A 13,478-nucleotide genomic window follows, 5' to 3' on the forward strand; every position below is an offset into this window, starting at 1 on the left:
AGATGTTCTGAGCCAATGGTTTTGGAGCCAGCACTGTAGAAGGAGCGGCGAAAAGAGCCTGTAGGGGAAGGGAATTGTAAGGCCCCCATGGACTTAGCAGTTTCCTGATCAATTTTCATTTTTTCTAAAGATATGTCAACCGAGGGCACGAAAAGATGCTCTTGATCAAAGGGCTGATTTAAAATAACAGATTGCACCTCCTGTTTAAATCTGGAGACAAGCGTGCCTGCGCAACAAAACGCTAGGGTTAATGGCACAGGAAGCGATATCAGCCGCACATTTGAGGTGTTTTTGATTAATTTCCCCTCTTGGATAAGGTTGTTGGCCTTTTGTTTATATTGGTGAGGAAGGTGTTGCATGAGCTTTTCAAGCTTGTCATAGTGAGCTCCGTTGTATCTGGCCAATAAAGCTTGGGCATTGGCAATCCGCCAATGATTTGCAGCCTGTGACGCAATACGTTTACCAGATGTGTCTATTAATCTTGATTCCTTATCGGAGGAGGGGGGGGGGGTGTCGCCTGTAATCTGGATTTGCCCTCTTGCGTGCATTAGACACCAGAAGAGAATCCAAAGGGATTTGACCTTTAATGTGAATGGGGTCATTGGGAGCTGCCTTATAGTTCTTATCTATCCTGGTGTTGAGAATCCTGGCTCGGACAGGGTCCTTAAAAATGTCTGGGGCATGTTTGAGCATGCCTTTTAACACTGGCAGGGTGTGCGTGGACTTTTGCGAGGGTGCAAAGATTTCAAGTAAAAAGCCCTCCTCTAAGGGATCAGAATGTAATTGTACTCCGTGGTATTGGTCAGCCCTATTGATTAGTTGGGCGAACCCAATATTGTCATCTGGTGGTGATGGCCTAGATGGATAGAGGTCCTGGTCATTGTGTGGGTCGGGATCTGTGTTGTAGTCATCCCAAGGGTCTATGTCATGTGGGATGGTATGTGCATCATCATTCCCATGTGGATCGATATTCCCTCCCTTGTCAGTATGATCATCCTTAGTATCTGTTGTTTGAGGTGAAAAAGTATGTTGTGGGGAGTGTGGTGGAGAAATTAGAAGACTTGGATCAACTGGAGGATGAGAAGGAGGTGGGGAGGTGTTAGTTCTCATCTCCTTTCGTTTCAAGGGTATTTCAGATTCCTCTGAAGTGTCCCGTTTCCTTTTTTGGAGGCTTGGCGACGACTTTGCCAGTCTCTGGATCAATAAAAAGAGTTGTTTTGGATCCGAAAAATCAGGTACATGTTGAGTGGGTAAAATGTCTTTTTTCGGTGCCGAAGATTTTGGGTTAGAATGTTCTTTGGACCGAGTTTCTGAGGTTTTCTGTGGGGTTTCGGACTCCTTAGGTTTTGTTATAGGAGTTTGTGCGTCCGAGACTTCTTTCGGCTCCGAAGATTTTTTGGGTTCCAAATGTTTGTCCTTGGTATGTTTCGACGCAGAGGGCTTCGGCATTGAAGATGTCTTCGGTGCTGACGAAGAAGGGCGTGGCACATCTTTGGTCTTGTGCTTCGGTGCCAAAGGTGATTTTTTGGCACCGGAAGGGGGTTGGCTCGAGCCGGAAGGCTTCTCTTTTGGTTTCATTGCCATTGTGAGACATGTTGCCGGTATCGACCCGAGCCCGAGTGCAAGGGTGTTACCGGAGTCTTAGGTTTGTTTTTTGGGAGAGGGGTTTCGGTACTCACGGACAGCTGAGTTGGTGTGAGTGTCCCCTCTTCGATGTCAGAGTCGTCGGCCTCAGAGACGGAGATGTCTTCTTCATCACCTTGTTGTTCCGGCTGGACATTGAGATCTGCTCCGAAGATGTCCGGAATCGAGCTGCTTCCGCAAGACATTTTGTGACGTTGAGCCCAACAATCACGGATGGTTTTCTTCGACCTGAAAGATGAACAGGCCTCGCAGTTCTTGTCTTCGTGCTCCGGGGAGAGGCAGAGGTTACAAACCTTGTGCAAGTCTGTGTGTGGGAACTTAGCACCACACCGGGGCATTTTTTGAAAGGAGTACTTTCCATTGACCGCAGGTGTGATCGGCGCGGATAGGCCCAACAGTCCGCGTCGAAGATCGAGGTGTTTGTTTTTAAAGATGGGCGTCGAAAGGGAAACGTGATCGAGACAATACCGTCGAGTATAGAGGAATTGCGCGTCGAAGGGGGGTTCGAAACAGACACTGACCCGGAGCGCAGCAAATCACATCTGACCCCGATGGCGGAAAAACCCAATCTGGAGATGGAGTGTATTGCCCATGCGCCTTATCGTCCTAAGGAGGAGTCACCTACCTCCTGACTACAAAAGACTTCTTCCAAGACAAAAACAAAGTGCAAACATCCAAGCCCAACACCAGATGGCGATCTATGCACAAGTATACGATCTACAGCTCATATGCCTCGAATATATGCTTTTTCCAGATTCAGTCCTGAAATGAAGTCGCTTTGGCAGAGCAGCGGGGTGATGTCCTGCAAGATGCCCATGTGAAAGTTTTCAGCGAGGCTGAACCTGATCAATGGCCAGAGGAGTAGGACAGGATGGAGAGAGCGGTCATTTTGGAAATGACGAAGTAAAACCCCTTTCCCATCTTGCTGGTTCAATAGCGCTCTTTGTGAGGAGTGCTTGAACCTCTTCCTTTAAAAGCTGAAGGTGGTTTGGCCCTCACCGCAGGACGGTGTGTCGGGATGAGATGTAGGGAGGCATGAAGTGGAAATATAGGCAGTATTCGCGCACAAGGGCGCACACCTATTGACCGAAGGTGATGAATTTCCACTGTGGGAAAAAAGTTCTTCCATATCACCGCCCCCCCCTCTCCAACAAGGGACTTGTGATGGGGGAATGGATGGGGAGTTCAAGTTTGCAGCAGGAGTGTCCTAGCGGAGCAACCTCAAACACAGCATTTCCGCTATAGTTCCCTCACCGAAAGGTTTTGGTTTGCTGAGGGTACCAATAGAGCTGCTGGTGCCTTTAATTTGAAGGTCTTTGGCCTAACATCATCTGCTTAAATAACCCCTCCACTGTCCTTCCCTCCCATCACCACTAGCCCCTGGTTAGCGGTTTGCGAACAGCAGATCTGGGACTGGGGTACAGGAGGGCACCCATGTACTTTACAATGTCTGGGACCTTTTGAATTTTGTCAGGCATCTGGTCCACCTGGGAGCCGAACATATGTTCCCATTAAAAGGGACATTCAGCTCTGTTCTGAACCCTGATGTCCTGAGCCAGGCATTTTTACATGATGGTGCTAGGTGGCGCGTTGTATTACCACGTGGTAGGTGGTAGTATCATCAAGTGGTGAAGCCTTGTTCGGGGGAGGGTGGAATCCTCTGGGATCATCAACTATGTAGTCCTCCCATTGGACTTCTCCCTGCCAGGGCCCGAAGGCTCTTCATAATCGTCCTGCAGTGAATATGGGCTTCTAGAATCTGAGTCACTGTACTGCGAGTTGAGTGGTTGGTTAGTAGAGGTGATGTGGTGAAGGTGCTGTAGGTAAGGCTGGAAACAATGGTGGATTAGAGGCTGAGTCACTGACCCTTTTGGGAGTGGGTGGCTTCAAGGGGTCAATTCATGGTTTATCTTCGAAGGACAACTCTTTTTTTAAATTTAATTTTTTTAGCATCCAGATAAGTCCTGAGCCAGGGGCTTAGCAAGAATTTTGCCTATGTCTGGATGAACGGACCTTGGACAGTGTTTCGCAAATCGACCACTTGGTGTTGTCCGATTTCGATGTCGAGGAGGGCCTCGGTGTTGGGTTTCAATGTTGTTGGTGGAGCCGGAGCAGCTTTCAGCAACAATTTTGGCTCAAAGTGTAGTTTGTAGGGCCTTGAAGAAGAGGTGATATTCAAATGCGACATGGCTCGGTGTCCTTTGATAGAGCTTTGGCTTTTTCGGCCAAGTCTATGGTCTCTCAAAGGAGCCAAAAAAGGTTTCTGCTCGACTTGTGGCTTGAAGCCTGATTCCCGCAGGAGTGGTGCTCTGTCTGCTGGAGGGTGTTTCGTAGCTCAAAACGGACCATAAGACACCTGTGGCACTGTCGAAGTGTGAAACGTCGACCTAGTCTTGGGGGCCGGAAATAGCATTTGTTTCACCACAAGCTCTTGGAACTCCTCCTCATGCTAGTACACTCTGAGAAGATGGCCTCCAGACTTTCTCCTCCTTGGTCTGCTTGAATGCACGAGTGCCCAGCTTCCTCATCACTGCCAAGTTGCTTATCGGTTTCTGACATGGCTTGCCACCGCATTTTGTGGTAAGCACACATCTTTTCTCTCCGTTAACAGCAGGTTTTCTTTTAATTTAAGGTAAGGCGGGCATCACAGGAGGCCTTCTCGTGGTCTGGTAAGAGACAAATTGCACACGCAGTGCTGGTTGCTCCAGGAATGTTTGGTGTTACAACTAGGGCAGAATTAGAAGGGGGCAAGTTTCATACCCTCACCATGGGTTAATTCTTCAAGATACGATTGAGGCAACTAGAGATCTCGAGCACTGGAGTCAGAAGGTACTGTGCGTCAAAGGCTATTCGTCAGAGACTATCGGATCTGAAGTACCAAGGTCACAACAAGAATCTCTTGCCGGCACAGGAATAGTGTTTCTATTGGGGGTTCAAAGAGTGAGAAGCTGGAACCGAGAAACCATCGTAGCACATGCCATAGCCAGAGCAGTGTTCTCAAAAGTCCAAGCCCACTGGAGGAGGAAAAGAATGTGTGGAGTAAATGTGCTGGTGCATTGTGGACTAAGGGTGGAGTCACAACAGGTCTTGTGACTCCAACTTCTTTTCAGAGAAAAAAGTAGCAAAATAAAGGCCCAACAATAGACGGAAGAAGTATGCAGACCATGTGTATCTACAGCCATACAACCTACAAACATATGTACAGGTATATCAAGCACACTACTTGCACCTTTCTTTCTACTACACAATCACAGATAAATCTACATCTCATTCAGAGCAGAAGACGCGAGCAAGAGACACCCCCCCCCCCCCCAGTAACATTACCATCAGTAGGCTGTTTTTACAGTTTTGGTGTTACCCTACTGTGGACTGGGGGTCCATTCTTCTCTATCTGGTTCACCACCTGTCGACCCTTCGGACCAGACAGTCACTTTGTTTTACGCCGTGATTGAATTAGTGCAGCAGCTGACTCTGCGAGTCTGGCCTATTACACAATGTACTCAAGTGTGAACTGTGCACACCCCAGATATTAATGCACAGCACATTTACATTACGACAATGACTTCCACTAACTACATTTAAATAGCGCCGATACCTTAGGGGTGTCTAGGCACTCGAGCATTGTTGAAGATGAGCCAGTAAAAAGCACCAGGAATTTCCATGCTCTGAGTGAATCGCAACAGGGTCTCCAAGGGACCCCTAGCGAGTGATGGGCATCGTGTATGGGATGTTGAACAGGACGCTGCCTTCATCGGCAAGTTTTACTCACAACTGGACATATAAAGATTTCAGCAGATGGCTCTGCTCAGAACATAGACTGAAATAGTGCCTTCTCTGTGAAGTGCATGGTATTAAGGCGAGGTAAACAAACACAAAGGAGAAGGAGTAGGATGCGTTTAGAAAAGGTCAGGATTTCGGTGATGTGCGACCTTTTAATTTCATTACGGTTTTAAATGTGCAATTATTCTTTTTAAAAATCTACAGTTTTAGCAGTCAAGCCTCTGAGTCTGGCGATATTGCCACAGCAAAAGTTCAATGAAAGTTTTGAAAAGCCAATAGTCCGGAAGGAGAGGAGTGTGTCTTCTGCCAACAGTCAGAGTCTCTGATGGCGGTGGGTCGATGGCCTTGGTTGTCAGTGATGCTACCAATCTCAGAGGAGGCTGTTCACATTCTCAGCCTTTGGAAGCTGTTAGGGCCCTCAGTCGAGTCAGGCTTTTAGCTGGTGAGGCTGTTCACGAGGGATGCTATTACAGCTTTGTGCAACTTCTCAATACTAATACTCTGTGTCCTTGCACCTTAATGAGAACCTGGATTTCCATTTCCCTTCATTTGAGCTCCAGGTAACTAGAAGTTATATTCGTCGCTTTCCTCTGGAGCCCGGCTGCCTCTTTGCAATGAAGGAAGACCTGTGGAGAGAAGTACAGACACCAACAATTAATTTCATAAATCACCAAAGCAGATCTTATAAATGATGTGAAATAAGAATAAAGGGGCTTTGTGACCCAAATAAAGTTCCTAGCAAAAAGTGTAAGGTCTATACAAAGTTAAGTACAACTTCTCTGTTTCTTTAGCTGAACATACTTTTGAGTGGGGAATTTTGGCACCAGGTTAACAAAAACATATGAGAAAGAAAGAAGGAAACAATGAAGGAAAGAAAAGAGGAAGGAAAGAAAGAAAAACAAAGAAAGGAAGAAAGAGACACAGAGACTGACAGATTTGATCGGATTACAGATTTTTTAAGTGGGCACATTCCTTGGAGGGTGTGTGGTCACTGGATTGGCTGCAGGAGATGGGCTAGATAGAACAGTTGTAGCACAGCCAAGGTTTAAGAGTTGCAAAACAAAAACTGATTATCTAGAAGATGAAGTTGGAGTAGGCAAGTTGCAATACTTAGACTGTTGCTCAGGGCACCATACTTTCAGGATTCTAGGGCTAACGATAAGAAGGAGAGTCGCTTGCAATAAGTACTCATATAACAACAATTGGCAAGAGCATTTTCCAAATATCAAGGCGCAGATGGTGAGGAGAGGTTTGTGATGGAAGATTTTAAAGTAGTAAGGGAATCCAAGGCAGACATATTCCATTTTCCACATGAGTAGAAAAAGGCTGACGTTTGTTACCCTGAGAAGGGGACAAAAAATTAAGTGAGGTGTAAAAATGTGCAGCGGTGGGTTCTGACCAGGGGCATAGGTTACTTTGGTGAGTTTTTAGCCAGAGTACCCTGCATGTGCAGGATAACAGGAGGGTTTTTACATGGTACGCTGGGCAAAGAGGAGAAGACTAGGTTTTGCAGGTACCCAATACAGATAGATTCCAGGACTGTCTAAGATAATCTAAGGACAGCACAGAAGATATAAGTTTTAAGAGAAGACAGACCTGCCAATCCACACGAAGAGAGAGACTGACCTGCAGAAAGACGGGCGAGATAGAAAGATTGGCAGACAGCAAAGCACTGAAACAGGGAGGGACTCAGTGACACAGGGAAACAGACCCCAGATATATTCACACAAAAGGACAGATCGGCTGAAAGACAGAGCCAGGAGACTGAAAGTCGAAATGAGGATAGAGAATGAGTGAGCAACACAATGACATCAAATGACTAAGACGGACGATAATGTATTTCTGATGATAACGGTCTTCATACACAATACTTGCAGCAAGACTTTGGCCGGTTTGTGGTGCTATGGGTGGTATCGCTCAATTGAATGGTGCTCCATTCAATGATCATGAGATAGCTAATGGCTGAGGTGGCCCTGCTGGGGTTCAAGCCTATGAACTGCAGTTCACGCAACAAATTAGGACAACCCTGACAGCAAGTGATGAGGAAGCACGCAGAGAGAAGAAAAGCACAGAGAGAGGCTAAGAGAAGATGGGATCCCCCCGGATCTATTCTTGAGTAATGTAGACCTATGGGCCCCAATTATTACAAGGGTTATAAATGCAGCAGTCACATGCGGTTTACCCCGGTCCTGGTCTACAGCAGCTATAGTCCCCATTTTTAAAAAGGGTAATAGGGACAACCCCCAATGTTATCGCCCAATTTCGTTGATCGACATAACAGCCAAGATTTTAGGAAGGGCCATTTTGAACCGACTTATTGAATGGTCTGAAGACAATAATATTGTTCCAGACACACAATATGGTTTCAGATCTGGTAGATCTACTAGTGATCAATGTCTTAACCTGTACCTGTTGGCCGCAAAGTATACCAAAACGAGTAATGAAACCATTCATCTAGGGTTCATGGATCTGGCGGCAGCCTTCGACCATGTAAACAGGAGTAAACTCTGGACGATGTTGAGTAAGTGGGGAATAGACCCAGGGCTGATTAACATACTGAGAGAATTACACCGAGATACTACAGCCAGGGTACGTTACAACACTGAGGGGGGGCTAACAGAAGCCTTCGTATGTACTAGTGGAGTAAGGCAGGGGTGTATCCTTGCCTCTTTTTTATTCACCCTCTATATCAACAACTTAGAGCAGTGTTTAATTAACCTAAACACTGACTGCCCAAAAGTAGGATCGCGTCATATTCCGGTCCTATTATATGCCGATGACGCGGTGCTGCTAGCTCGCACCCCAAAAGGTCTACAGACACTGATTGACGGCTTTGTCAAGTTCATGGAAGCCTTAGACCTGTCGGCCAATCTTGGTAAATCTTATGTGATGTCAGTAGGCAATAAATCACGCTCCAACTTTGTGTACAGGATTGGGGACCATATTCTAGAAAAAGTGAAGTCCTTCACCTATTTTGGGCTACGATTTGACGAGTCATTAAAATTCTCCCCTCTAGTGGAGGAGCGATGCAGGAAATTAATTGCTTCAAATGGAGCCATAGCGAGTTATGGGAGGAGATTGGGCAGATGGTCCCCGGAACAAACCATGAATCTTTACAGTTCTATCTGCTGCTCAAAAACCATGTATGGTGCGGAAGTGTGGGGATATGTAAATACGGATCAGCTGCAGCGCGAGGAAAATACATTTTTCAGGTCAGTCTTAAAATTACCCCAGCGTATTCCAGCTGTTATCGCGCATAGAGAATTGGGAAGGCCCTATATTGAAGACCTGGTCAAGTTTAGACCCATTTTAACTTGGCTTAAAATCTGGACAAACCCAGAAGCCGCGTTGAGCAGGCTCATTTTAAAAGACTGCCTGACAAGAGATAAAAGTATGAATATCCCCTGGCTAAAATATGTTGAGTCTAACCTGGATAGACTAGGCTGCAAAGACTTGTTCACAAACCCTGAAGCAATCACTACTCAAGATAAAATGACACTAAAGAGATCCTTCATGGCCCAAAGAGACACAAGAAGAACACTAGAGGAAGGGTCCAAAGGTGTGGTGATTGCTCATAACACGGTTAAGACTACCGAGGGGATGGAACCCTACCTCTATCTCATGCATAACGCCCAAGAGAGGTTTTTAATGTGTCGTTTTAGGCTCAATCGCTTATCACATTTACTGGCAGACCCGCCAGGTTTTACTGTGTCAATTGAGCAGAAGGGTGCCTGCGGCTGCGACAATAGGTCTCCGCAGGACACCCTTCATTTCGTACTTTTTTGTCCTTTTTATTTAATGCCACGGCGGAAGTTTTTAAAAGAAATTTTAAAAAGGGCTAAGCTGACAGAAGCTAAATCTGCTTTGCTCTTTTTACAAAAAGCTCACGAGCCGCTGACATTATGCTGTATGATGAATTTTATGAAAGTTGCGCTGAGACTAAGAAAAACTAGAGGGGAGGTTTCAACGTGATCATTATGGTTATATGTGATTTGCTTTTTCCTGTGGCCCTAATGTAATATAATTCTAGTTAATGGACCGAGGGTGAGTCAATTGTGTTTCCCCTTGATGATCTGTTATTCCAGTCAGGGTTCATAAGATGATTTAATTGTGTTTTTAAGGATGAACTAAATTGTGTGTATTTATATGACTTTTATGGTGTTTTTTAATCACCGAATAAAGAACTACTGACTGACTGAGTGAGCAACACAATGACATCAAATGACTAAGACTGACGATAATGTATTTCTGATGATAACGGTCTTCATACACAATACTTGCAGCAAGACTTTGGCCGGTTTGTGGTGCGATGGGTGGTATCGCTCAATTGAATGGTGCTCCTTTCAATGATCATGAGATAGCTAAAGGCTGAGGTGGCCCTGCTGGGGTTCAAGCCTATGAACTGCAGTTCACGCAACAAATTAGGACAACCCTGACAGCAAGTGATGAGGAAGCACGCAGAGAGAAGAAAAGCAGAGAGACTAAGAGAAGATGAACGACAGAGGTCCAATTTTAAGGAAATCCTCCCGCTAGCAATGAGAACCATAGTATTTCTGTAATAAACATTTTAGGCCTGACTTTGAAAGACTTGGTAGAAAGGTTCTATCCTCTGCTGAGCCCTGGTCTCAGCTGCTGTTCCACGGCACAGTGGAACCTGTATAGTAAATGTTTGATCCAGTGTCCAAACCAAAGTGGGGCTGTGAAGCAGTGGCATAACCCCATAGCGCAGTACTCTGGCCTATCAGCTCCCGAGTAAGTCAGAAGGGGGTCACTCCATGCACTTTGCAGGGGGGGCCCCCTCAAGTTTCGTTACGCCACTGCTGTGAAGCCCAACAAAGCTGGCAAGTTAGTTTCCTTGAGTTCCTGAAGTTGTTTATTTATTGTGTTAGAGTGCAGTACACTGGCACAGACGGTCTTTTCAGTGAGGACATACAAGGTGCTATCATGTCATTAGTTGGCATCCGACCGTACCAGGATAACAAGAAACTAGCTCCGGCTGTGCCGTGTGCCAGTGTCTATTATTCAATTTCAATATCTGGCTGGGGTTGCCAAAAGTGCCCGGGCAAAACCCCTCATGTAATCCAAAAAACAGAACTAGGCACGCAGATATAATGTACACACAAGACCCCGACACTATGGCCATCAATGCCATAAGCCTTCCCGTGGAAAGATGTGCACTTGATAAAGTTTCTGCTCTAAATTCCATCAACATAATACCCGATAAAGACCTAGACACTGCTGGTGAGCTTCAGGTTACACAGTTCTCCCAACATTTGGCTGGCACTAATTTACAACTAGCAGCAAGATGAAATGCATCCAAAATATCTCCGGAAGAGTCACATGTCCCCACAAAACTAACCAGGTCACCCTGCCCAGTTGTTCTGTTAACAATGAAGCACTGGTAATTCCTTTCTTGCACACAATAAACCATGGCTAATTGTTCTATAACTGTGTTTCTGACCCCACCTGGCTGAGTGCTTGTTTTCTAGCCATCACAGACTTCACCACCACTCTGGTTTAGTTTACCACTTTTTGTGTCTATGACGCTATGTACCATCAGTGCCTTTATGTGAAACATCCCTTTTTGAAACATCTTGCCACTCATGTAGATTAACATATTATGACTGACTAGGTAGAAGCCAGGTTAAAAACCTCCTGAAGGTGCTCATTAATTTTTTCTAAAAAAGTCAATGGTGCTTGAGAAACATCTATGGCCAAGTTCATAAAGAACAAGCATTTGCAATGCAATAGGTCTTGCATTTACGCCAGTCTGAGCTATTGACATGCAAATAACAATGCCTTTTGATTTTGTTTTCGTTTTTAAAACATAAATAAAAGGCATTGTCATTTATAATGCCAATAGCTTAAACTTGCGTAAATGCGAGACCTATTACATTGCAAATGCTTGTTTTGGTAGGCACGGAGAGATTAAGTGATTTGCCCACAATCACAGGATGATGCGCCCACGCAGAGACTCAAACCGGGATCCCCAACTCTTAAGTCAGCCACATCTTACTGAACACTGAGGTCATCGGGGTGAAACTAGATTGAAACAGTCAGCTGGGAGAAGACACCCACAAAGAAACTCGAAAAGTATTCGCCAGGCGAGACCTAAAAAATGCTGCTTTCCTCCTCGTTTGCGGCTCACCAAGCTCCCTCTTCTAGAGACCGTGGGGTGGAGGGGTTTTAAAATAATGCCCATGTAGCGGTGGGCTTTTTAAGATGAGAATAGAGAATGCCCATGTTTGGAAAATGAAGTCTGTTAGCACATCATGGATTTTGTCACATCTATCTTTTGCTAAGCCCTGCACACTTCGTGCAACAAAATCGGTAATGTACATTTAAGTACTGAATATACACACGTTGCGTTTTCATGCAGCAGTGGAAAATGGGACACGTTACACATCATATCTGTGGTAACATGAATCAGAATTAGAATCTGATAGTAACATTAGGCATTTTAGGGGTGCATTTAAAAGCACACACTCATCTCTTCCTATTCAACCACGCACAGAGGCAGCCTGCACGAAGAAATAGAAATTGCACAACCAGAACTGCATAGTAACACACCAGTAATGCACTTGAAGTGGCATTCTGCATAGGATCACGTCTCTTCTCATACATAGGCGCCCTTGCGCACAGGAGCATAGTCTGCCCTGCACACGGAGTAGCAATCAACAGCGCAATGAACCGTATACGCAATCACTGCACATTGAGTGACACCATACAGTGCTGCACTTTGCACATAACACACTTGCTGCTGCTTGTGCTAAGGTTTATACGCATTCTTTAGTGCACAAGAGGCTTGCCGTTTAGCAAGACACACGCACGTAGAGAGTTCAGTACGAACCTGCACTGCAGAGTGTTTGCAGTATGCCAATGCTTAAGTAAGGGGACGAGTGCCAGTCTGTTTGTTGAAGTCTGCATCCCTCTGCGATTCCGAGAGGCTCCTTAGGCGTATTTTGTGCACTGGGCTTGTGTGAACAGAACTGTGAATATGTTAAAGAAAGCTGGTACTGCGCAGATATTAAGGCGGGGGGTCCTTTATGCCTGCGGCAGCCGCGGAGACTCCAGGGCGAGGTGGCCGCACCGACGGTTAGGGGAGTAACAGTGTGTGTCAGGACGGACAGGTCAAGTAAGCAAGGGGATGGACAAACAACGAGGGGTGGGGGGCTGAAGCAGGAGAGGCTGTCCGAGCGGCCATTATGAGCGTGGGGACGGCGCTGCAAATGAAAAGAAAAGAGTGCTTACTGTCCTTTAAAGGAGAGCGTGTAAATCCGCCTGTAAAAGATCCAGGGGGGGGGGGTCAAAAGTGGACAGGGTGGTGACCAGGAAGGACTAAAAAGCCTCCTGGACAATCCTTACACCCCGTTTAGCATAATTGGTGACGTCAAATGACTCACACCAATGAAAATACGGCCGAAAGTCAACTTTGCAAACCGTATTGATTCCAAGAAGCCTCGCATGGCGAGAGCAGCGCATGTGCGCTGCTAACGCCAGGCGAGACCTAAAAAATGATTTCAATTGTAAACCATGAAGCCAGAGTTTGGGGTACAGAAAGGTGCGGACAAAGATGGGGGGCCAACAAAGACCCCAGCAGCATGGGACCTGGAAATTCATAATGGAGCTGCTGGAAAGCATTTCAAATGCTACGCTTTGAGTCACACGTGAGCTTGGGCTCGACCATTCTGGACATATTATACACATGGAGTGCTGAAGTGCCTACACGTTGGAGAGAGTGTTACTCAGAAAACAATATTCAATAGGCGTCCTAACAACATTTGGAGATCATTTCACTATGGAGAGGAGGATGCTTTAGGTGTATGAGAAGGATATCGGGACACAGAGGGCGTTGGGGATCTGAAGGCCTAGCGGGTTCACCAAAGGGTAGCTGTAAATTCAATATTTGACCATGTAGGGGTATGGAATGGAATTAAAAATTCTGAAGCACCAATCCAATCTACATCACACGGATGAAATAACATTGGAATTTTGGATAGTTTAGGATAAATCAAAAAGAAAGAAAACGACTGTGCTCTTTGGTGAATTCCCTA

At 45.8% G+C, this 13,478-nt stretch overlaps 1 protein-coding gene across 2 annotated transcripts in view; it reads right to left on the minus strand.

The window, feature by feature from the left end:
* Nucleotides 1-5,556: 5,556 nt before the first annotated feature.
* Nucleotides 5,557-13,478, minus strand: part of IRAK1 (interleukin 1 receptor associated kinase 1) — a 286,369-nt gene continuing 278,447 nt past the window's right edge. For both annotated transcript variants that reach the window (XM_085629743.1, XM_085629744.1), the window contains one exon: nt 5,557-6,050. In XM_085629743.1, the coding sequence (XP_085485869.1) occupies nt 5,989-6,050 (62 nt within the window). In that variant the 3' untranslated portion in view covers nt 5,557-5,988. The remainder of the gene's footprint in view (nt 6,051-13,478) is intronic.

The sequence above is a fragment of the Triturus cristatus genome, chromosome 10, assembly GCF_964204655.1.
Source record: "Triturus cristatus chromosome 10, aTriCri1.1, whole genome shotgun sequence".
NCBI lineage: Eukaryota > Metazoa > Chordata > Amphibia > Caudata > Salamandridae > Triturus > Triturus cristatus.